This window comes from Gambusia affinis, linkage group LG01 (assembly GCF_019740435.1).
Source record: "Gambusia affinis linkage group LG01, SWU_Gaff_1.0, whole genome shotgun sequence".
Classification (NCBI taxonomy): domain Eukaryota; kingdom Metazoa; phylum Chordata; class Actinopteri; order Cyprinodontiformes; family Poeciliidae; genus Gambusia; species Gambusia affinis.
Window position 1 is genome coordinate 212,708 of NC_057868.1, and position 26,635 is coordinate 239,342.

The window sequence follows — 26,635 nt, forward strand, 5'->3', positions numbered from 1 at the left end:
AGGAAGTGCAACCTTCATTAATAGCTTCCACAACTGCGGCATTTTCACAGAAAGCTACAATGTGCTTATGTTCCCATAGACTCCCCCAGAGACGGCAGGCTACTGCAATGGGACTAATTTCATAAAAAGCTGAAGACTCAGTCTGAGAGATTGGAGAGGGCCATTTCTCGGCAAACCATCTACCCTGGAAAAAACCCCGTAACTGGCAGATGGGGCGGCGTCTGTATAAAACTGGATAGAAATGGTGGAGAGAATGACGTCATCGTAGAAAAAAAAGAGATGCCGTCCCAGCGGTTAATCAGTTTAGACCAGAAAGAGAGATTGGAGCAACAGCCATCATCTAATGAGACCTGATCGAGTAGAGAAAGGACTGAGTTAGGCTTTCTTTCATTTCTAGGCTGCTTGACCACACCCTTGTGGAATAATGCACATAACGAAGTTGAGGTGTAACAGCTGACGTTTGGAGAGAGCTGGGGATGAGAGGTGGGCTTGGGAGAGCTCATGGGTGCGAGATAATTTTTCAGGTGGCAACAAAGCCACCATGTTCTTAGAATCCAGGGTGATGGCAAGAAATTCTAGCTTTGTAGACGGCTGGTAATTTTCACAGGAGAGAGGGACGCCTACACAGTGAAAGAGATCTTCCAGGGTCCGGAGCGAGAGAGGAGGTTGGGAGGGCGGATGGATAAGTAAAAAATCATCAAGGAGAAGAAGCATGAAAGGGAGCTTAATGAAGTTAAGGAGGATCCAGCAGAGGGCTTCCGATAACATATTAAAAAGGCAGGGACTGTTTCTGCATCCAAAAGTCAAGTGAATGAGAAAATAATATTTAGTGTCCCATTTAGCACCTTGCAGGTGCCATTGGGAGGGATGCACAGGCATGATCTTGAAAGCATCAGTAATGTCAGATGTAGCTAACCAGGCGCCCTGCCCTGCAGATTTAATGAGGGAAATGGCGTTGTCGACCGTGGCGTAGAAAAGGGAAAAGGGTGGTTTCGGAATGAGACTATTCATGCTAGAGTGAGGACTGGAATGGGGCGCGGAGAGATCTAGGACGAGGCGATTTTTGCGTGAATATTCTGGGTACCGACGCCGAGAGGATTGATATGATAGAGGGAAATGGGGAGGTGTCAAAGGGGCTGATCGCGTAACCTTTAGACACTTCTTTCAGTAATAGTTGAGAAACTGTGGCCGGTTCGTGGAGCGCTGAGGATAAAGAATGAAGAGGTGGGGAGGTGAGGGATGCCTATTAGGAAGCCCTGGGAGAGACCGATAATGAGAAAATTAATGAATAGGCAATCTGGGTGACATTATAAAAGAATGGCTAATTCGGAGGTGAGAATAGGGAGTGGACAGGAAGTGGGAAACTAATTCCTGAAACCTCGACGGCTTCTATTGGGATGCTGGCGGCGGAGGCAGACTGACTTTGGGTGGGCGTCTCTGCAGAGACGACATATGTGGAGAAAAGCACAAGGGGGAAAAGTACAAATGCTTTCATTAAAGTTATTACAGATAGGCATGTTACTGAATACCTGCACCTTCTGTCCATGGCAGTCAAGGGGGCCAAGATTCATGAGGGGCTGTGGAGAAGCGGCGATAGAATTACATTTGAAAGGGAGAGAGCGGCAAAAGGTGCTCTGATGGCCAGAAGAGCAGCTTGTGTGAGCATGACAAGGATTTCCATGTCCAGGGTGGATTAATTGAGAGACTGGCTAGAACGTGCAAGGACTGGGGCGGCTTTACTAGCGAAAGCTTTGTGATACTGGTAGAACAACGATCAACCGTATTGCAAGTGGAGGTCGGCAACGAGAACTAGGTAGGTGTCTAGTTCGACTCTGCATTCTGGGTATATGGATCATATTACATCTCTAAAAATACTGAATGCGGCTAAAAATTGACCAATAGACAAGTCCTTTGAGAGGCGGGGTTCTGATGTTTTTGAGAATGGCTGTAAAATGTTCCGTTGAAGCAACGCTTTGGTCAACTTTGGGGGAGGGTAAGAGGATGGAAGTCAAATTAACATACTGCCCTAGAAGTATCTTTGTGCGGAGCCTGGGAGAGATGTTTGAGTATAGAGGCATGTAAGCTGAGCCTGATAGTAGGAGAAGGGGAGGGGAAGGAGAAACTAATGAGCTGACAAATAGGGAAAAAAGGGGATGAGGGGAAAGGACAAAATTAAAAGAGAATGTCATGATTCCCGTTCTGTCCTGTCCATGCTGTGCTTAATCACTCATTCAGTTCACCTACCACGTCTGATTGTTTACCTGTTCCACCTGGTCCCTGCCCTACTTAAACACCTCTCAGCCTCTACCTCCTTGCCATATCATCGACAGCCACAAGCCAGTAGAGATCCAGTGTTTCCGTCCAAGCCTTCAGTGATTCTTCGACCCTTTTCTGTCCACGGATTGACCCCCCCTGCCAAGCCCTTCTCAGATCTCAACTATTCTGGATTTCTGGACCCTGACCCAAGCGTTGCCTCACAACCACCAAGTATTGCCTGCCCCTCAAGCTAAGTTTGCTCTCTCTGCCTTCTCGTGTATGACCTCTGCCTGATCATCGTCTTAGTCCCTGGGTGATGCCTTCTGGATCTCCTTGTGGAGAGTCTCATTGGGTCCACAGCAGTCTGTTCTACCTTGGTTCTCTGCTCCACCCATTCACTGCGCTACAGGTCAGTTAAGCTGAACATTTCTAAGTTACCCTTCCTTTATCAGTGCCTCACCAGTCTTCTCCCGTCTCTTCTCAGTGCTGTGTTTGACGATCACATCCTGAACAGCAACCAGAATTTGAAAATTTTATTAAACTTGTTTTTTCCTTCCCTAACTCCTGTGTATGGTTGAATTTCCGGGTCCCCACCGAGTGTCCTTACAGAGAAGGAGAGATAGACTTACCTAGAGGAGGCGCAGGGTGGGCGTTGGCGAGATCCCCAAGAGAAGCAACTGAAGAACCCGGTGGAATATCTGACACAAAGTCAGACATGGAGGATACGCAACACTGAAAAAAATAACTCTTTGGATGAACATAAAAAAATCATGGAAAGGTTTTCCACTTGATTACTTTGCTTTATTTCAGCACCATGTGATTCTGTTACTCCTATTTAAAGCAAATGTGTTAAGTAAACTTATTTTATTATGGTTATTCTATGGTTGATTCTAAATCAAATGTGTTGGCTGAACTTAATATATTATGGTTATTCTAATTTAAATAAAATGAGTTGGCTCAACTTATGTTATTAAGGTTATTCCTATTTAAAGCAAAAATGTTGGCTCAATTTAATTTATTAAGGTTGATTCAACTCATTTACTATAGTTGGACCCAATGTAATTTAAAAGAGCCAGCCCAATTAATTTGCAATGGTTTGGACCAAATAATTTACTTGACTAAGATTAATGGCAATTTAGTTGAAACCAACTTTATTTTTCTTCTATTTTTTCTCCAAAGAGTTTTTGCGGTGCTAGTGGCTCGTATTTTTTTAAGACAGTAGGCAGACAGGGTGAGGACATGCAGCAAAGGTTGCCAGGACCGGGAGTCGAACCAGTGACGTCTGCATTGAGGACTAGGGCCTCCAAACGTGTAGTGTGCTAAACCCCTGCGCCACCACAACATGCTGGAGAAACCAACTTATGTTCACACTACTTATTAAATTGATCCAACTCATGAAAATTAAGTTAGCTCAACAAACATGCTTCATGCTGAAAGAAAACTATTTAATCGTGTAGAAATCCTTTCCATAATTTAATTACGTTAATTCAAAGACATTTTTTTTTAAAAGTCAAAGACTTTTTTTACAGTTCTTAAATCCACTGTTACAGTGCATTTAAGAGAAAAACAAATATCTATAGTTTAATGTGTAACTGAAACCATTTTGAAGTTTTCCCAGGCACAAAACAGTGATGTCGTCTGATCTTCCATAATCTCTCGTGATCCCCTGATCTCGCTAGACCCTCTTCAGAGCTCAAAGAATAGACTTTAAAATACTGTTGTTAGTTTATAAATCACTGAATGGTTTAGCACCACAATACATTAAAGATCTGCTGTTATTGTATCAACCTTCCAGACTTCTCAGGTCTTCTGGTTCTGGTTCTGCTCTGCATCCCCAGAACCAGAACCAAACGGGGAGAAGCGGCATTCAGCATCTATGCACCAAAAATCTGGAACAAACTTCCAGAAAACTGTAAAACAGCTGAAACACTGACTTCCTTTAAATCTCAACTAAAAACTCATTTGTTTAGAGTTTTATTCAAAACGTAATCAATTGCAAATTTATTGACGGAATCTGACTATGTTGTGTTTTTATTGTTGATTCTATGTTGCATTGTATTGTTGTGTTTGATTTGATGTGAAGCACTTTGAAATGCCTTGCTGCTGAAATGTGCTATACAAATAAAGTTTGATTGATTGATTGATTGAAATGAATCTGACTAAATTGAATCACGTTATCTCAACTTGAATACGTTATTCAAGTTGAGACAAAATCGATTGTCTCGCGTGAACTCGCATGATATCCTGTGATCTCTCTCGGCTTCAGCACAAGATCAGTCTGACTAATGAATCCGGTTATCTCAACATGATTAAATTTCATAAACGTGAAGTTGTTGAATTTCTTGTATATCCAACATAATTGTAACACGTTTTTGTTTGAAACATGAAATTATTTAGTTAAAAGTACATGATATTCTTTTGTTAATGTGATAACCCCCTAAGTTCATTTTTTTCAGTGTAGTTTGAGCACGACTGAAAAGCAGAAGCTGTCATGGATGGAGGTCCTTATCAACTGGGCCTTGGTCGGTGATTGGATGTGACATTGCTTGGTCCGGTGTTGATAGGTCAGCAGCGATGAGCGGGACGTGCTGATTGGATGATGCCGGTGGGGTTAAAGCATCTTCCAGTTTGAATTTGCGCCTAGGCTTAATTTCTTCAGTTATCCTTGTGTGGTGATCTTTTGTAACGATCAGCATTGATCTGTATTGATTAATATTAATCTACATTGATCTATATTGATCTGTTCACCTTCTGTGTATTTATTATCCTGCCTCTTTGTTCCCTTCCTCAGCTGTTCCCAGTGGATTCTGTCGCTCTCTGGTCCTACCATGATCTGTTTTTCTATCTGTTACTAAACCTGTAAGTTTTCTGTTAGAGACCTATCTAAATGCAGTTCCTGTCTGCATTTTGGTCCAACCCCAAACCCAGAATACATAACAGTTTGGGCATTTTTCACAGTAGTACTAAAACTACTGTGACAAATTAAAGTACATACATTTTTTGTATTAATAACAGTATTTCAATATATTACTAATTTAGCTTTATTTGTGAACACCTGTCTTTAAGGAAGGGACTAAAATTACCTTTTACTGATGGACTGTAAATCACGCACCATAGAAAGATTATAGTTCCAGATCAGGGGTCTCTTTAAGATAGGTCCCTGGATGGGGGTCAGATTGGGGATGCATGGGGGCCAAAGGGGAGCCACGTGGGGCCAGCAATAATCTTGGATTGGTACAATAAAATCAAAAGTCATAAGAGCAAGTCAGTAGTTTTATTGTGCTGTCGAGCAGAATGATGGGAAGTAACCGTAAGAAGAAAAATTATTCTACAAATCCAAATTACAGTACATAATTAGGTAGTTGTAGGTATGAACTGATGAAGACAGTTCATACCTACACAGTTAATGCATCTTCTAGTCCAGTGTTTCCCAATTCCAGTCCTCAGGACCCCCTAACTGCATGTTTTAGGTGTTTCCCTTCTGCCACACGCCTGGATTGAATCTTTGGGTGATTAACAGGCTCCTGCAGGACTTGGTGGCTGCAGAAGATGTCATGCAATCATTTGAATCAGCTGTTCTGGTATAGAGGCACATCTACAACGTGCAGGCAGGGGGCCCCGAGGACTGGAATTGGGAAACACTGTTCTAGCCAATAACTCCATGTTCCCACAGAAATAATCTACAACTTCATAATTTTCAAATATTTGAATTTTGATTAATACAACTTACATGATATTGGCCTATGACTTTCATATAAAGTACATTAATTTGTTAAATAAATAAAAAATTTTGGGGCTCCTGGCCTGCTGCCCCTGTAATCTGTCTGTGAAGTCTGACCCAGGGTACAAGAAATGACTGACAGGCACATAAATCAAAGTATTCAGGTAAATAAAACTGTTTGCTTCGGGAAGTTTAAAGAATTTCCGAACACAAAAAGTGCATCCACCTGCAGGAGGTGGCGGACATGCCAGTGGGGGGTCACTGATCGGACCGGGGGTAAAGACACTGTCTGTCCGACGGGGGGCGGCGTTGGACAGCTACCTTCGGCAGGCATCCCGGCGTGCAGCCCGTCACCATCATCACACACCTCACTTCTGGGATCAGCAATTCAGATTGGAGAGAGAGAGAGAGGGAAAGAGAGAGAGAGAGAGATCCCTGGCCCTTCCTCCTGGACTCCAAGCCGGCGGCGGCAGAGAGGAATTTTGAACCCGGCTGCAGATGCGACGAGCCCTGCAAGGTGAAAGAGAAGCAGCTCAAACCGCTGGGAAGTAGCGGAGAGGACTCGGTGCAACATAGAAGAAGAAAACAGCCCAAGAAATACTTGTGGAGTTGGTGTCTGTATACACCGGTCGGCTCAGGGTTCAATTTAAGCAGAGAAAAGTAAACTTTTTTCCGGGTCCATCCGAGCGGCGGTCATGGCTTCGCAGCGGACACTCTGGGCCGGCCGGGCGGCGCTGCTCCTCGCGGGGCTGGTCCTGGCTCCCCTGTGGCCGCCCTGCGCCGCCAGTTGTCCGGAGAAAAACCTGGAGGACCGGGAGGAGGAAGCCAACGTGGTCCTAACCGGAACCGTGGACGAAATATTCAACATGGACCCTGTGCATAAGACCTATTACTGCAAGGTAAGTGTCTGACAGTGAGGTTAGGAAAGACGTTATCTTGTGAAGGGATTCGCAGTGCTGCATTCAGGCAGCTGCCCAGTGGCTTTCTGGACTTTACAGAAGTCCCATGAATGCCCGCATAGTTTTTGTCCCAATTCATTTGAAGCTTCCCTGAGAAACACCTTGTCTGCGGCTACCCGCCCACTGGCAAGAAATCCACTTTGCCTTCAGGAATACAGTCACTTCATGCGTTTCTTTACATATCCACTCAGCATTTGCACAGCTAACAAGCAGGCCTAACAGAGCATACCATCATCCAGAGCACACTGCAGCAAGAAGCTTCATGCTTCCCGACTAGGAAACTCTCATTACCGCCGTAATAACTGGAAATATGCAACCTGTCTCTTAACTGTTGCCGCAGTGATAATATCCTGAGTGTTGATTTATTCTTTGGCGGTGCTGACAAATCGCACCACAGACCAGATATCTGTGACTTCCGAAAGAAGCAGCAATGCCTTCAGGGAGGGAATGTGGTGAAAGTTCTCTCCAAGTTCCCACAGAGGCTCACATTTAGGAGGAAAAGTTACTTTGCAATGATTATGTTTACCGATGGAGCATAGTTAATGTGTTTGAAAACATGAGTGAGTTTGACAAAACAATGGCCAAGTTGTGATGCAGCTCCAACATTGCAGCTCCTGCAGGGAGTAGCTGTTCTGCACTGGTCAGTGTCACTGGTGAACAGGGAACAAGTTCATGGCTCACTGATGCACTTGAGAGCGAAGACTGGCTTCATGTTATTAGATCCTACAGAGGAGTTACTGAAGGTCAGGATCCTGGAGAAAGCAGTTCAAGTTCTGGTAGAAAAGGGTTAGTACACACGATGAGAAGCTCAATGAGATTGACGAGTTTCCTTTTCCTTGAAGTTGCCCAGATCCCAATCCAGTCATTTATCAGACAACCAATTTGATTGAAGGAACCCTAACTTTACTGGACTTTATGTTACTGGTACCAGATATCACACCATATCATTGAAGCTTTAATGGAGTCCAAACCTCAGCAGGTGTTGGGTGTTTTGATGGTAAAACTAACGCAGTGTTCAGCAGATCTTTAGAATGTTCTGCCTGATCAGCATGAGATTCACCCAATACCAGGACCTGAAGCTTTGCTGGTTCTGCTTTATTTCTGGGCCGTCTGTCAGAGTGAGTTCTGCAAACTGAGGGCCGTGCAATTTGTGGAAAACATGTAACATTTCAGTATTAATGTTTAATATCAATAATTATAATGATATTAAGCTTTTGTTGCTTTTATCTTTGTTTTCCATCTTTGTGACTTTCCCACAGCAATATTGCCCATATTGATATGACAAGTAGGACAGAGATATATTGGAGTGATGGCAAACAACTATTGCAGCGTCAAAAGCAGAAATTGCTTTACAGTTATTTGAATCTGTAAAAATCTAAACTTTTAGCCAGGAACTACAGCCTTCCTCCCCACCATCCTGTGTCTTCCTTCCTTTGCTTGTTCATTGTGCAACTAACTTTTGCACCATATCTGACTCGTGGTGGGCCAGTCTACAATCTGTGAAAAATAAACAAGTTGTGTTTGGTCAGCTCGTTTGCTCCTCTCTTTTTTTTCCGCCCAGCTTCCCTTCCATCCGACCAGTGAATGGGGCAGATTAGAGGCACAGCAGCTTATCTAGTAACAGAAACCCTCTTCCAAATGCTGAAGTGAGAAAAGATGGCTAATATGTAACACAAAATCTTCCAGTGAGTCAGCATTAAACATGAATTTGCTTTCTGAGATAGAAGGTCTGGATCTGGATGAGATTCTGTCACTGAAGAAACAAAAGAAAAAGCCCTACTTTTTTTTTTTTTTTTTTAGGTAAAAGTTTGATAATGACATGAAAGATGAAACTTGCTGCTTTATGTGTAAATACCCCACTTAAAATAAGTGTGATGTTAAAAAACCTGCATTAGCTAGTTTGAAAGCTTTTAAAGGTTAAAATACTCCAGCCCAGTATATTTATATAGTATATATGTACACTGAAAAAAATAACTCTTTGGATGAACATAAAAAAAATCATTGAAAGGTTTTCCACCTGATTACTTTGCTTTATTTCAGCACCATGTGATTCTATTACTCATATTTAAAGCAAATGTGTTAGGTCAACTTAATTTATTATGGTTAGGCTATTAAGTGTTGACGCAACTTAATTTAATATGGTTATTCCAATTAAATTGGAATAACCATAATTTTTCTTAATGAATTTAATTTATTAAGGTTGATTCAACTCATTTACTATAGTTGGACCCAATGTAATTTAAAAGAGCCAGCCCAATGAATTTGTAATTCTTTGGACCAAATTATTTATTGACTAAGATTAATGGCAATTTAGTTGAAACCAACTTTTTTTTTCTTCCATTTTTTTCTCCAAAGAGTTTTTGCGGCGCTAGTGGCTCGTATTTTTTTAAGACAGTAGGCAGACAGGGTGAGGACATGCAGCAAAGGTTGCCAGGACCGGGAGTCGAACCAGTGACGTCTGCATTGAGGACTAAGGCCTCCAAACGTGTAGTGTGCTAAACCCCTGCGCCACCACAACATGCTGGAGAAACCAACTTATGTTACAGTGATACCTTCACACTACTTATTAAGTTGATCCAACTCATGAAAATTAAGTTAGCTCAACAAACATGCTTCATGCTGAAAGAAAACTATTTAATCGTGTAGAAATCCTTTCCATAATTTAATTACGTTAATTCAAAGACATTTTTTAAAAAAAGTCAAAGACTTTTTTTACAGTTCTTAAATGCACTGTTACAGTGCATTTAAGAGAAAAACAAATATCTATAGTTTAATGTGTAACTAAAACTGCTTTGAAGTTTTCCCAGGCACAAAACAGTTATGTCCCATAATCTCTCGTGATCCCCTGATCTCGCTAGACCCTCTTCAGAGGGAAATGAATCTGACTAAATTGAATCACGTTATCTCAACTTGAATACGTTATTCAAGTTGAGACAAAATCGATTGTCTCGCGTGAACTCGCATGATATCCTGTGATCTCTCTCGGCTTCAGCACAAGATCAGTCTGACTAATGAATCCTGTTATCTCAACATGATTAAATTTCATAAACGTGAAGTTGTTGAATTTCTTGTATATCCAACATGATTGTATCACGTTTTTGTTTGAAACATGAAATTATTTAGTTAAAAGTACATGATATTCTTTTGTTAATGTGATAACCCCCTAAGTTCATTTTTTTCAGTGTATATCAGAACCAGTGATAGTGATTTGAGTTTGTGACTGTATTGTTCATCATACTCTATAGTCACAGAGTGGAGAATAGGAACATTAACAGATTTAAACCTCTGTTATGTTTTTTAAAGCGACTTTATTTTAACATGAATTGTTAAAATAGTTTTGTTGCATCTGAAGGAGCTGAAGGGATTTGTGCCCAACACTGTTTTTTTTCTATATTAGACAAATATCCCCTGTATTTATTTGTCAAGAACAGAAAGAAAAGCTGCAATGCATAATATAATCCTTACCAACAGTCCTCATGTCTTAAAGAATCAACAGGATCTTTAATTTTGTAATACCCCATTGTAATGAAAGCACACCTGAAGATGTAAAATGGAAAAGAGATGTCTTTAATGTTAATACATTTTGATAACTTTGCGAGACCAATAATTTTAAGTAAAGATGTGGGATGCTTCCAGACAAACCAAAGAAATTCAATCAGAAGACATTCCAGCAAAGCACTAGCTTATGGTGTGAACACCTATGCAAGCAGGTTGTAGTAGTTTTTAAAAAAATTTCTATTATAATACTGTGTAAAACAAATGCCATTCGTGGTTTTCTTCCCTCCATTTCTAAAGGTCAGAGTTTGGCGCTACTTAAAAGGAAAGTCCAGCATCAACCGGGTGATCCTGCTGGACGGTGGCAACAAGGTGACGATCGGTGGGTTTGGCAATCCTCGCATCTGTGACAACCAGGTTGCCACAGGCGACACCCGCATATTTTTTCTCAACCTCACCCCGGAGACAATGGGGCCGGACCACAAGAATAAACTGATGCTCAACTCGAGCCTGATGAGGATTACTCTTCGCAACCTGGAGGAAGTGGAACATTGTGTTGAAGGTGAGGAACCGGTACATCCAACCTGGAAAGTTTTAGCTTCCTGTAGATGTTGGGGTACATCTCCAGAGCATTGAGCATGTGCTGGCTTACAGTGTGCCAAAGCGTTCTGTTTTCCAAAGACAGACAGGATTTCAGTTGCAGGTGGCTGCTACAATGACACAGCCTCAGGCTCACAGTGGTAAAGTTTCCCCAAACCTCATGAAACAAGACCAGCTGAGTCATTTTAGAGGTTTTGTTTCTGTGGTGTGGTGCCAACCTGTCAATGAAGCCTTGAGGAAGGTTGACTGATAAACAAGTTGTAGGATCATGAGTTCATTTGTTAGAGAAACTTTCAACCCTTGCTGCTTTATTAAGTCTGAACTCCTTTACTTTTACAAACACACACGAAGGATTTTAGGAACTTCAAGTTCATGCATAGTTTCTTTCCAAGCTTCTTGATTTTAACTTCATTGCAAAGCACTTCATAAAAAGGACAAGGAGTCAAAAGAAAGCCCTAAATTGGTGGTTAAATGACGACCACATACGACTGTGGGGTTTTTGGAGGGTATTTACTACATTGCTTTCAGCAGGACACAAGTTAATTAGCGACTGTTACAGTTTGATCTCCTCTTCTCAGTTCAGAACTAATTTGTCAGACTCTTATAAGAAAAACAGTGCAGCTGGAACTAATAAATCTGAGCACAGAATGAAACTACCAGACTTTAGTGGGAAGTGGCCCCATACCGGTGAGCAGGGAACCTGCTGCTGTTTCGCTGGTTTGGGCTGCTGGACAAGCTTCACAGCAGTTCAGAGTTTGAATGTAAGTCACCAATTGGGATCAGGGGAGTGGGGTAGGGGCAGGGGGTGATGAGGCGATGCAGAGCATGAATCACCTCCCAACTCTGAGTGGCTCAATGTTCCAATGGATAGAACTTGTTTGCAGTAAGTTGCACTTGGCACACACATAAAACTTTCTACTGTTGGTTACTGTTGGTCTGCTTGGTCTTTCTACTCCCCTTTTCTTCTTTTTCTTCTCAGACTCCCAGAGAGGAAAGAAATCTGTGTAGAACGTGCTGTTTCTGTTTTAGTGTTCCACAAGCATTTGCTTTGCATACTTGGTCATATTACCAGTTGAAGGATTACTGTCAGATGAATAATTTAAAAAGTGATCAAACTGTACTTGAGTTTAAACAGCAGTGTGTGAAAAGATCAAAGCTTTTCTGTGGAGCTCCTCATATCTAAGGATACTTCTCATTTCTGTCCCCTTCATAACTTCTCCATTTTGTTGTTTTTTGGAATGAAACTGGCCTGATAATTAGCTCAAATGCCTTCATCCAGAGAATGAGCTCTGAGGCTTGTTCAAGTGAAGAGTTTTAATTAAGGGAGTCAAGTGATATCCCATCCGTTCCATGCATGTACTAACCCCAGAGACTGTGGGAAGTGTGCACAGCGGGACAAGACTCTACCTGCCGCAGTGCTCATTGCCACCCTCCTCTGCTTTTCTCCTCATTCTTGACATTTTCGATAGCTAGGATAGACTCAGGAATGCCTGGCAGAGTATAGATGGGGAGGTGGATTGTCTGAGGTGGAAGAAAAAAGGCTTTGTGAGAGCGCCTTTGCTACTGAAAGCCTTGAGTAGGGGACAGTTGCATGGAGGAAAACAAGACAAGTGATGAAAAGTAAAAAAAAAAAAGAAGGAAAACAAGTGTTTTTTTGTTTGAACATGTGAACTCATGGAGTGTGAAGAGGGATGTTTGTTTTGGAGGGGCATATTTGTTAGTTTGGACCAGGGGTGCATGAAGATGATTGCCTTCAGGGATCATATTTTAGATTTGTTTATTTATATATATATATATATATATATATATATATATATATATATATATATATATATACATGTATATATATATATATATATAGCTCCATAAACTAGAGTTTACAACAGGTCAAACCCAATCTTTTATTTTTTTGCTGTTTTACTTTCAGGCTAGAATCATAAGAAGGAGCTACTGGAAAAGAAAACATACAATTTAAGAACTAGTGTAAAGAAATTACTTCTTCATATGAAGAATTATTCACGCTTAATTTGACTATTTTTACCATGTGGGAACCATTCAGAGACATAATAATTTTATTGAGAATTTCTGTATGCAAACATTAGCACTGCACCACTGCTAACTATAGGATAGTAAAATAGTAACTACAAATTCACATTAGGTGGTTGCTTCAAAGATTGAAGGGACATTTAAGTGTAATTTACAGATTTTGGCTCATTTGTGATGGTGAATGAGAATTAGTAGTGATTGTTTCTGTGCATTATGACGTTAGGACTGTAGCACAGCTATCTCCGTTGTTATTTAGCAGTTCCACATTCCCATAGGAATTGTAGGATTGTTTGTGCCAATTTTTAGATTTTTGTTTTCTGATGACAGTTTTAGGGAGATAATTATACTATTGAGTGTGTTTCTGGACAGGTTAGAGGTAGAGCTGCAGTATATGAGCTGCTGCAGGAAGTTAGCAAATTAGGTGATTTAATATCCTGTCAAGGAATTTTGAAAGTTGTCAGGATATTTGTAATTAGTTATTTCATTTTGCCATGTGAGAACAGTTCACATAGATAATAATTGTTTTAAGTGTGCTAATATACAAAATCAACTTACATCAATAATCACAGGTAGGTGAACCTTGCAGAAACGTAACAGTTTAAAGATCCACTTATTTCATCACTTGAAAAGGGTAAACATGTTTTATGCTCAGTTTATTAATTTTTGCCATGTGAGACTGATTCAGGAAGATATTTGTTGTATATAGTTTGTTCATGTAAGAACTAGCATCAGCACTGTAGATTCTCTCGCTGCTGAAGGACATCAGAAAACTAGCAGCTCCAAATGCCTTTACTCTAAAAGCTTTGTGAGGATTCAGACACAATTTAAAATTTTTACTGCTTATTTTCATTTTAGAAAAATTATTATAAACGCTGACTGAGTTAATGCACAAGACAGCATTAGTATTGCAACACTGCTAGCAGCTACAGGATTGTAAGTTAGTAGTTCTAAAGTCCTACTAAGGATTTACTTTAAAATTTGCAAGTATGATTATGCATGAGCAGCCCTCATGACCTCACTAGGGATAAGGGCAGATGATAAAAGATGGATGGATATTAATGATGCTGATGTTACTGTGGTTATTGCTCTGGGTTAAAAGACAAAGATCTTCTCTTTGGTCTTACCATCTGAAAACTGATGATCTATACACCTGAAGCTGTTTTTTTATTTAAGGGTAGATGAACTCCCAATAGAAAAACAACAACATTTCTTCTATTTATTAACATTTCATTCCAATTTGTCATCAGCAAAGAGAAGAGGTGGGACTCTCCTTTAGGAGAGAGGAAGCACCTTGATGGAGAAGCGTTGAGCCGCAGGGAAATGGTATCTGTCTTGCTCTGTTTATCAGCTGTTTTTGTTTCAGCTCTTGATAACTTGATGTCAGAGTCTTTCCCCCGGAGGCCCTGACGGAGAACAGGAACAAAGCACTGTTTCTTCCTCCAGGCTCCATCCCTCCTCCCCTTCTGTTTCTCTTTTTTTTTAATCTCCTATGTAGAGTCTTTCCACAGCTGCGTCAGAGATTGTTTCTTTGTCCTTTTTGTGTTGTGTCTATTTAAATCCCATAGTGTCGTTATGAAGGAGTTTTTCTTTTGACTCCATATGATACGTGGGTACAGCGGTGCAACGGCTGGCTGCTGATGGGTTAACTGGGCTTCTGGAGAACCTGATGGGGGTTCTGGTGTAGCAGCAGGTGGTCTTGCTTAATGACGGTGAGCAGACAGAAGAGTGGAATGCTTCCCAGGGTGGGTGGGATGTGGGATGACTGTTTCAGCCGTCCCTCCTCTCTCTCCTGCTCCATTGCTTCTCAGTGAATGAGTTGCTGAGAACTTTGAGCTTTTCCCCCCCTTACTGTTTGTGGAAGGAGGAGGCCTGGATTCCTAACCTGCCTCCCTCCCTCCTTTACCTTCTTGATATGTGAAGAGATAATGATAGAATGATAACAAGATGTTTAGGATTAGTTCTCTCTGCAATCTTTCATAGCAAACATGCCAGTTTTTCTGCAGCTTGTTGAATTAAAAACATCCTCAGATTGTAAGATTCAGACTTGATTGGGACATCACTGCAGCACATCTTCCCCATAGATAAAGTTTTATTCCAAATTTTATGATTTCCTTCGTTTTATTTCTGCTTCTGCTTTAAAACGCTCTGGGAAAAGCTGCTGCAGGTTTTACAGCCTTCTAATTAAAATATTACCCTCCTCTGCCACCTGCTCATGATTTCATCTTACAGGGGAAACTCTGCAGATAGATTAAACTTTTACCGCTGCGCCGGGAAACTCAACAACCCCCTAATTTTTCTGGTAGGGAAACGCACAGCTTTTCGGGGTAATTCCAGACGGATAGCTGGAATTCATTTTATTGTGCTCTGGAAAGTGTGTGATAACTCTATACGGCCGCGCCCTGTTGACTGAAGTAAAGCACTGGGGTTCTTCTTCCAGTCCATGTCCACACAAGCAGCCTTTTGTCTTTGGGGAGTCATGGGAAGTCAGACGAGGGACTTTTGAAGGATTGGGATTCTTCTCAGCCTCTTTGAACGGATTAAGGCCAAAGAGTTCATTCACTATAAATGAAGGCGTGTCCTCTATAAATCTGTACATCCTGTTTGGATTATGTCAGGACGTTTTACTCGCTGAAGTGAACAGAACTGATGGAAGGCTTTGATGAAACAAGTAACAGCGGCTTAAAGACAAAAACAAAAGCGCTGGACCCATTTGCCAGCGAAACCTTGGAGTTTCCAGCGTTATTGCAGGTTTTCGATTTTAATTAAAAATGTGGAAGTGCTGATCCCCGCTTGGCATGGTAATAAAGGACTCTGAAATGAAAAAGCCATGAAAGATGGAAGAGAGTAAGGCAGGAATGGACCACTTAACCGCAGTCTGCTGGGCCTGGCTTCCATCCCAGCAGGATCAGGATGAATCTCTGCTGGCGATAAGGGTCACAGATGGTGGTGATTGAGCAGCACACTGCTAGGATGCTTGCATCTCTCGTGTGGGAACACGTCTGTCATGTGCTTCAGCAGTGTGCATAGTAACAAGGACCATGAAATTAAATTTGTCCAGAAGTAAATCAGAAGCAAAACGTATGCTTACTTTCTTTTCTATTGTTTTTTTTACAACAAGAACTGATTATTGATCTCTAAATTAGATCTGTGATTTGTTTTTTGGCAAGAAGCAATGACGCAAAATAGAACAATTACACTTTTTTTTTCTGAAGAGTTTTTGGGGCGCTGGTGGCTCATATTTTTTGTGACAGTAGGCAGGGTGAGGAGAGGGGGGAAGACCTGTGGTAAGGGTCATTGGGACTGGGAGTCGAACCCGCTACGTCCGCATCGAGGACTAGGGCCTCCAAGTGTGGGGCGTGCTAATCCCCTGCGCCACCACAGCACGCCCCAACAATTATAAATTATTGTAATGCTCTACCTCTCCAACTTTCTATAATGAAGCCTTGGCATTTGGCTGAGGGAATGGTTTCAAAACTTCTCAGCCTTTGACCCATGAAGAAATGGGAAATCACGTCTGATGAAATTCACATCATTATGAGAAAGAGGAACAGGTGTATCATGAAGACACAAAGAGGAGCAGTGTGGAAAAGTCCAGAATTAGCTTTAAACCGTTTACCTGTTTAGATAAGTTTGGAAAAACAAGAGTTTGGAAGAAGATGTGGAGTTCCAGACTTTGTCCTACATCCTCTCATCCAAACCCACCTGTCCGTTTGTCCCCAGGTAATCCAGGCCTTCATCTGAATGCCAATAAAACCATCTGTCTGTTTGTCCATCCACCCTGCCTGTTTGTGGATTATTGCCGGTCTTAAAGTTCAATCATTGTAAAAATATCTGAGTAGTAAATGAGTAGTAAATGTTTGTTCCTTTTTTTTCTTTTACTCTGTCAGATTCAGTTGTCCAGGTTTTACTTTAGAAACATTTGCAATATGTTCATATTGAAACTTTGTATTTACACTTTAAAATGGTCCAAACTTTAAAAATCTGATTAAGGAAAAGTTAAGGATGCTAACATGACAAGCATTTATCTTTTTGTAAAGATGACTTTTCCCCATCATCTTCTTTACCTTCTAGTTTGAATCTTAAGAGAAACTCAAACTTGTTGATTGTCACACTCAGCATGAACCTGAATTCACTCCTTAATTATCATGCTTTTAATGACAGAAAAATCAATTTTGAATGTCTGATCTTCCAGTAATCTGCCTCTGCTCTGAATAGATTATTGCTTGATGTAAAAAATTTCAGTTATTGACCAAGTCATGTATTCAAAATGATTGGACAGATCAGGGGCGTAATGTATATATGGTGCAGATCACATATACATGCTCATGTATATGTGATCATTCATCTCCTGTTTAGGTCAGGACATTAAAAAGTGACACAGCAGGTTCATATATGCACAGCAGCCCTGATCTGTCCAATCATAACCCTAACCCTTATATATAAAAGTTTGGACAGTTCAAGGGCCCTTGACCGACGGGGCCCTCCCACAAAAAAATATTTTATTTTCTTATTAAAATAGAAAAACATTGGGGTCTCTGTCAATTACAAAATTAATCATACAGTGTTTTTAGGATAGTTTTAGCAGTAAAAATTAAATGTTTACCACTCCCAGACCAAAAAGCACACAGCCATATTTGCACTGAACACCCCCTGCATGAAATGGTTCGTTCCTGCTTAGCTTCATGGTGACGATGTTCAGCAGCAGTCAGTGGAAGACAAGAACGACTGTGACAGTTATTGTGCTACTTAGGAAAACAATAAAGTTAGGTTTACAAAATGAGAAAGGGAAAAAAACACAAGAATGTCAATAAAGAGCCCAGTTTTTCTCAGAGAGAGGTGGGTAGACTGTGTGAGATTATCAACCATTTAGCACAGTTAGCTTAGCTACATACTACTGTTTTCCTCCATTTCATTAGCATTTAATAAATGAAGGAAAGAAATTAACAACATATTCATATATTTAACTTCTCCTACCACACTTAACAGATGAATCAGTCAGCAACAGCTCTGGTCCTGAAACCAGCATAATCCCTCACCCTGTCCCAGAGAAAAACGTGAGCAACACAGTGACAAGATAGTTGACATCATTCCAGGGATTTTTCCTGTCTCTTTACTCTTTTTACAGTTACACAGCAAAAACTATTTATTACTCACAGAAATTAAAACAATCTTTATAAAATCCTCCATTAGCTCCTCTAGCAGTGAGTGAATGAGGATGATTGACAGCACTAAGACCCTCCTCCTGGTTCTGATTGGTTGTTTTTGGTCAGAACGGTGCATTTCTTTAGACAGCAGCAGCAGCTCAGGGAGGAGGTGAAGGAGATTGATCTTTTCACAGATTATTTGTTTTATAGCAAACTGTCATGACATGGTGACAGGTTTAACTGATGTGGAAAAAACATATTTTTATTTAAGTTATATACTGCAGTTGGAACAAAATGCCATGGAGTTGCTGGATTGCTTCATGTATATTTTGCACGTTGCATTGCCTGTGACTGTTTCTAGTGGGGAGAAGCATTTCAATAAGGTAAAACTAATAAGAAAAAATTTTAAGCAACCTATTTGCATGCAGAATGTGGACTGTTGCATGTAAAATTCACTAGCAGTGAATATTATGCTAGCATTAGTATTGGACCAAAGAAAGCAAGGCCTTTGAAATTCTGACGGTTTTGGTGGGTGAGATAGACTCACGAAATTGTAAGAGCAACTGCTAAGTTGGGGCCTAATTTTATTTTTTTGTCATGGGATTTCTGCTGGCGCCCCTGGGACAGATTAAGATGACAGTCAAACAAATGGGACTTGGAAAAGCAGATATCAGCCGTGTCAAAGTCCCAGTTAAGCTTCCATTTAATTTAGGTCAGGAAATTAAAAAGTGACACAGCAGGTTCTGAGCTAGGCCTTGGATGGACGCTGACCCGGAAACATGTCTCTTCTGTCTAACATAAAGAGCTTGAAGAGGCTCAGAGGCCTGAATGAGAACTAGGCTCCCTCCAGGAACTGGAACTGTGACAGAATTCCCGATGTTCAGTTCTGGAGCAAGCTGCTGCTATGGCGAGCGCAGCGGCTAGCTGTTGCAATGTTTTTAGAGACAGGTTTAGAGAGAGGGCTTTGGAGGAGACTCTGGAGCAGGGGTCTCAAACTCCAGTCCTCGAGGGCCGCAGTCCTGCACTTTTTAGATGTGCCACAGATACAAAACACAAGGTGGCTTAATTACCTCCACCTTGTGTAGACCAGTTCTCCAGAGCCTTAATTATTCTATTCAGGTGGTGCAGCAGAGGCACATCTAAAAGTTGCAGGACTGCGGCCCTCGAGGACTGGAGTTTGAGACCCCTGCTCTGGAGTATTTGGTTGGTTTGTATTTAGGTCAGCTCAGCTGTAACTCCAGAGCTTCTCACATCAAGAGAAAATGGCAGAGGAAAATCTATATTTGTTCCGGAAGTTTGTGTTTGCTAACTACATCAGGGACGACATAGTTAAAGGACATTTTCCATATAAATAGTTTACAGAAGTTTAACTTGGACATCAAACATAGATGTCCAACAGCAGACTATTTTTCCGCAGCAGTACGCATGGCATTCAAATCAAATCAAGTTTTATTTGTATAGCACATTTCAGCATCAAGGCTTTTCAAAGTGCTTTACATCATATCAAACACAGAAACACAAAGTCATCAAGTGGGGGGTTCTTGCTTTTGCATCCATAAAAGGTTTACCGGTTACACTCCTACTGAGTTTTATGAAACGAAATACCTATTGGTATTTTATTCCCACTCACTCTCACAATAACGCAGTTTAAAACGATGTAAATAGCCTTTCAACAGGCTTCCAGCATGAGGCTCCGTACACCTCTTTCACGGAATTTCAAGCAGGGACTCCGTCGTCCCTCACGGATTTTTGTGCAATTCCCCCAATCAAATTGAGTCTACTGGACTATCAGCTGTGAAAACTCTCTAAGATTTACTAACATAAAAGGTGAAAACCTACTTTGCAACAAACTTGTACTATATTTCTCATCTACAACAAGTTTTTCACCAGCTTCTCCCGCAGCATCATACCACCAGCACCATATTTTACTTTGGGATGACGTGTTCTGGATGTACATCTTGATAAAATAAAAAATAAAAATTGTATTGAGAATATAAAATACAAAATTTATGATAAATTAGCTTGTTTTTATGGTTTACTCTCAGCCAGTTGGGATGTAAAGTCTTTCTCCGTGTAGAACAGGCAGGAAGCAGAGGAGATTTTTGACAGTTCACAAAACAAACCATGCAAAGTTTTTCCTGTGTTTTTGTTTTTTTTTGGTCCTTGGACAGCAGCTCTGTCTGAGCTACTTCCTGCTCTCCCTTCATTTCCTTGTCCATCCAAACGCTGTCAAAGTAAACCAAGGATAAAGACTTCGTTCTCTCTTGTGACTTGTCCTTTACATTTCCTGCTGTGTTTATCATCATCTGTTTGTGTTGCTTCCTGCTTTCATTTATCATCTTCAGTTCTGGTAACTGATCCTGATGGTGATGACCTAAACACGTGTCTCTGTTTCATGTCAGATCTAGTTCCTGTTAGCACCTCTCCTTCCTTTAATGTTTGATTTCATGTCTATTATGGTCCAACTCATGTTCCTGTTTTTCTGTGTTCTTACTGCTGTTATGTCTCTTTCTTCAGTTTATTTTCTTCGGCCTGTAATTAGGCTGGAATCCAAAGCCCTGTGCAACCGTCAAACTCTTAACAACCAGGTGTGCTTCATACAGTCTGACATAATTCAACGTTCTTCCCAAGTGTTTTTCTGTTTGTTTCCTTTCAAAAATACATTAAGAAAATAAACTTTATATATTAAAATTGTAATCATATTAACAGTTGCAGGGGAGCTGTGAGTTCCCTGAGATGAATTTGAAATTCCCTCGGATATTGTCATATTGTTATCCGAGATCAGTGCAATTTATACTGTATATTATTTTCTCCCATTTCACATCCATGGAATATTATGAATTTTGTGTAATATAAAGTTTTGTCATATGTTTAAGGTGTGCTGTTGATGTCCTTCTGATTTGAATAGTGCTTGGATCAAGTTGTCATATAATGCGGTGTAGTGAGGTGGTGAGGCAGACGCTAGACCCAGATGAAAGTGCAAATGAAAATGTTTAATGGTGATAATGTCCGAAATACAGTCCAAAACCCAGGCAGCACGGCAGAGCAAAATCCAGGGCTCAGCACCGGTAGCAACTGGATAAACGAAGGACAACAGACGTACAGACGTTACCTAGACGTAAGAAGACGTAGGACCCGACAAAGACACAGAGACACAGGTGACACTAAATACACAGAGGGTAATCAGGGAACGAGACACACCTGGGAACTAATCAAAGGGAGACAGGACAACACGGAGACTCAGACACACAGGAAACTCAAAATAAACACACAGGAAAACGCAGAACATGACACAAGTGTGTGGACTAGTGCAGAGATAACTGCACTAGTCACTTCTGCAGTCCAGTCACTTTACTGATAATTTTTTTTTTCATATTTAAGGATCAATCAATTGTCTGGAATTACATTTTAATGCTCTTTGAGAAGTGACCACAAGTATTTAAATGATTAATAATCAGAAAGTAGATTATGTCGTCCATTTCACTTTCAAGCATCCAGCATCTTGAGCTGAGTGATTCTTCATTGATGCAGACAAAATGTTTGGTTAGTGTTGCATGTGATTAAGTACCTTGATCACATGGCGAAAATGGTAATCCATTCAGTTCCTGTAAAACATTCTATGCCTCTGCCTTCATCCCAACACACACTCCCTGTTCCAAACTAGTGCGCCCCATAAGTGACATCATGATAAATCCTCAGAAAGATCAATGGTTGAACATTTTATGTAATATTGTCTATAAATGGCTTTGAAGATAAGATGTAAATATTCTGTTTTATCCTGGAGTATCCAACGTGCCCAGAAGTTCAAAAATGTTCCAAATCTGTCAATCTGGATCTGATGCAAATGGACACTTTCAGGGCCGGTCCAAGGCAATAGCAAACTAAGCAGTGGAGCTGATTATTTTTTTTGTTTGTTTGTTTTGTTTTACTTCTTTAGTAATGATTTCACACAATTTCATCATGGAGTCATTTGTTTTTATAATAATATATATTTGAGGATGTGTGTAGAAATCTTTATTTTATGGACAAAAAGAAAAAAAAACAAACTTGGGGGCCCTGTGGTGGCCAAGGTAGGTCATGCATGCTTCGCCGGTAATTTGAGCTGCAGTGCAGCGTGCAGAGCGCATCCAAAGCTCCAAAGCTCTGGTAGAAGATAATTAGCAAAACAACGTCTCAGAAAGGACTTATCCTTCAGGGAGAAAGAAAAGAGGAAGAGTAGAAAAAACCAAGATAAAAAGAGATTAGATATTGAAATTAGATGTTTATAAAAGAGATTTGTGAAGCTGCTCATAGAAAATTAGCTTTATAGCAACCTTGAACGGTTCAGTTCAACAGTCAAACATTTATGCTAGCATCTTTGTGTGAAGCTGAGTTTTATCTTGAAATTAGTTGATTCTGATGGTTGGCTCTGCATATTTCTGAGCTTCTTTGTCTTCAAAACAGCGTGTTTGGTAACTTTTTATAATAGTAAATAAAATTTCTCAATATTTGATATGGTCTAGCAAAATGTTTTACATCAGGCTACATGGCTCCTGTAGTTGGTGATATGTTGTTTGCTGCTGATCATTTATGTGCCTAAAACAAACAATATTTTTACATTAACTTATAAGGTATGTGTAACTTCTGTTAATCATTTGAAGGCTCACAATCAACCCAGTACTGGTACTGGGCCACATTCTCAGGGGACAAAAACTCTCCTGGGTGTAAATTAAATTTTTAGCTATTGGAGTTACACTCATGAGAATTGAATTTAATCATAGAATGTCATGAATATGTGTGTAGAGTTGCACCGATTGCAGTTTTCTGGCCAATCCCTGGTTACCGATCTTTAAAAAGCCTGACCTGTCGATTTTGATTGTGTCTGAAATGTCGCTACATATAGCAAGAAAGTCATTGAGTTGGCAACAGTGGGGTGAATATTGTTAACTGTAAATGTACAGATATAACTTGGTGGGCTAGTCTGTCAGTCAAACCTTTCACTGCAGAGCAGAAGAGGACAGAGGCTGATTTTTAAACCTTTGCTGACAAAAATAAGATCAGGAGATAAGATGGGCTTCACATGTAAGTATCAGCCGATCACGATCCCCCAAAATTAAGGAAATCGGTGCCCAGATTGGCCGATAAATGTATCCTATGTTATACATGCATAGGATATAATGTAAACAGCACCATTAGAGATGCAATAAGATCTAATATTCTAACTGTTGATTTCCTCTGGTCACATTGAGCCCCAAAACCAAATTTTGCTTAGGGCACCCTGGAGGCTAAGGCCGGCCCTGGTAATTTTTCACATCTATATCTTCTCAAGTGCAAAATGTTTGGTACAACATAACGGTTTTGTGTTTTTTAACTGTCATTTTTATATGATAGTACGTCAGGACACAAGGTTTGTGCTACTTTTTATATTGTGACTCATTTAAAACCTTGGTTAGATACAGAAATGTGGTCTCAGGGTTCAGGTTACAAACCAGTTCCTGCATTCATGTCTCCATGTGCATGAGCTGCAGTTGTTAACTTGAGGTCATTAGTTAATCTTTATTCATCAAGAGCAGACATGATTCAGCATGTGAGCTGTGTGCTTTGTAAAAATAAGTCTTCTCTTTTGCTGCATGTCTTCAAATATTTGCTCTTGCTTTGTCTTAGATCAACAGAGAAACTGCTGAAATGTTCTCCAAAGTTCAAAAAGGCTCATCTTTGAAGACTGCAGGGGGATTTTTATCTACACAGATGTGTGGTGTGTGTGTGTGTGTACTAAATAGGGAGTATATTTGGATTTAAAGTGTTTCTTTATTTTTTTGGAAACGGAGGTTTTTTGTCTTAAAAAAAACCTCTGTTTAAAAAAAAAAAAAAAAATTTAATTTATGAATTCAAATCATGATTAACTGACATCTGAGACAATTTCTCCCTCATCTAGGTGGGCGTTGATCAAAATCAGAACTAAATTCCCTCTGGAAATCCTCTGGGTCCCTTTTTTCCACCTGCTTACTTCAGGCATATGTGCGAGTGTTCGTTCTCCAGAAATCCTATTCTAGTTGGAAGAGGAAAGCAACAGGTCAAAGACCAGTTAGTGTTCACCTGGGGCCAAAGGGTGTGTGAGTTGATTAGGGGCTGGGAGGAGTTCACACCTCCCTCAGGAGACACATTCTTCTGACTAATAACTGCAGGTTTGATTGCCAAATGTGTTTGACTCTCTTTTGAACATTTCATAGTTTAAATAAGTTCTAGTTTCAAAACTGCAGAGGTTTTTTTGTGTTTAAAGTTTTTTTTTTTTTTGAGAATAGGCCAGAAATGGTTGCTGGTTTCTGAACACTTCTCTTCCTCCACATTTTATTGTAAGGTGATCTGGAAACGTCTGAGTTTCCCTTTCAGAGCGGTTGTCCTGGCAACCTGATCTGGGATTCAGCTAACGTGGCTAATGAAGTAGCGGAGAGCCGGACATGCTACCAGTCAGAGTAAAACATGACTCAGAGCTTGAACTAGATCTACAGGAGATTGACATTAAGTGTTTTCATAACTAACATCATGCAAGGATCTTGAAGGAGTGATGGGCCGGGCTGGAAGGAGATCCTGTAGCAGCCAGTCTAGCAACAAATCTGAAGATTTCTGTAAGACAATTTCATAATCATTTTCAGGCAGCAGAGAGGATTTTCCACCATAACACAGGTAACACTATCTGTTGTTGACAAGTCCTGCTAATTCACCTCATTTGCTCTTGCAGCTCCTCTTTAAATCTCTGCCAGTCTTCCTGACCATGTGCTCAGACAGAGACACGTTGTTACTTTGACTCTCTTCTTCATCTCCTGCTCTGCTTCCATGAAGCCTCTTTTTCAACTCATCTTAGGGTGATAGTTCAGGTGTTACTTTAGCATTTGAGATGCTAATAAGCTGTCTTTACTTGTAAAGACTATACAGTGCTGCTATGGTTACACATCATTACAACTGTCTCAAAGTAAAACAGTAAAAATCATTTCAACTTCAAAGCTTCCAGAACCAGAGGGAATAATTGTCAAACCCTTCTATATGTCAGCAAAATTTTTTTACAAAAGCAAAATTTCAGAAATACATAGCTCTAAAGGTTCCGCCACCATAAGCGGTTCTGAACACAGAAGATAAGCAGAGTTTATCTTCAGTGTCTTTATGTAGCTTTTCCATCTTTGCGCTCAGGAAAAATATTGTCTAAAATCGCGAGCTAGCTGCTTCTGCTAACACTGACTATAAAATGTTGTGGATATGGTGCCAGAGTTATCTGAACAGATGAAAATTCTTTGCTGGTAATTTTTAAATTTTTCTTGCTTCCACCTTTGGTTCTTTTTCTTTCAGGAAACTGATTCCAGAGTGAAGAAAATCTTCCTCTGGGAAGCTTCCATTTTTAGTTTAAAATAATCATTGACCTGTGCCTTCTTCTCTGTTGTCTGTGTTTTTCACTGGAAGCATTGCAGCACCACCAACAGGACTGGCATGGTTACTGTAGCCTTTAATGCCATTTTTGTGTTTTACTTTTTATAAAACATTCTGAAACAGTTTGTGTGGACAATATCCAAAATTACATATCAGTGCTTGAAGCTAAATTAGGCTTTTCGTAGATAGAATGACAGACATAGATTTTAAACAGTGATATTGTCAACAAATGTGCAGCTGCTGTACTTTAGATTGAGAAGAAAGCAGACTGATGGGAAAATTTTGGAAATGTTTGTGTCCGTTTAATGTGTCTTAACTGGTCTCTACTCTGATTGTCACTGGCTCCTTGCTGCTGTACGGGTTTCCACATGTCTGTCTCCTAATCACACTGTTGCCCTCAGTTTATCTCTCTGTGTTTGGCTCTCTCTCTCCAACTCTTCAGCCTGAGCACATTAAAGTTCTTCTGGTCAGGATGTTGCCAGAATCCTGATCAGCTCAAATTTGCATCTAAACAATGGGGCTGAGTTGCGAGGCCATTCCTCTCCTCTCTTTTCTTGTCCTTTAACCCTCTACCACTCCTCTTTTTTCCATCCTCTGCTTTGCTTTGGTGCCTCTGCCAGCAGGACCTATTGCTGCTCCTTTTTTTCTTTTCTGAAAATTGAGAGAAAAGAATGAAGATGCAGCCAGTCTGACGACAGAATTAACTGAATGCTTCTGGACTTCATCTTTGCTCACGGACCTCATGATGATGATGATGAAGGGTTTCTCCTGGTCTATTATAGGCGTGGCGGCCCGCCATGCTTTACTAGTCCCACTGCCTTCTAGGTCTTTCTTGTTTATGTTTTTATGAAAATCAAAAAAAACAACAAAAAGAAAACCCACAACTTTTTTTATCTTTTCTTTTTAAGCCGGATTGCAAGCGTCTCTGTTGCTCTGAGCATTTCATTGGCAGAATGGAATTATTCCTAAAATATATGTTTATAGAAGATAGATTTATAATTTATGCATGTAAAGCC

General features: G+C 40.4%; 1 protein-coding gene across 1 annotated transcript in view; it reads left to right on the plus strand.

The window, feature by feature from the left end:
- Nucleotides 1-6,337: 6,337 nt before the first annotated feature.
- Nucleotides 6,338-26,635, plus strand: part of agrn (agrin) — a 421,905-nt gene continuing 401,607 nt past the window's right edge. The window contains exons 1-2 of the mRNA XM_044128298.1: nt 6,338-6,876; nt 10,732-10,993. Of these exons, the coding sequence (XP_043984233.1) occupies nt 6,673-6,876; nt 10,732-10,993 (466 nt within the window). The 5' untranslated portion in view covers nt 6,338-6,672. The remainder of the gene's footprint in view (nt 6,877-10,731; nt 10,994-26,635) is intronic.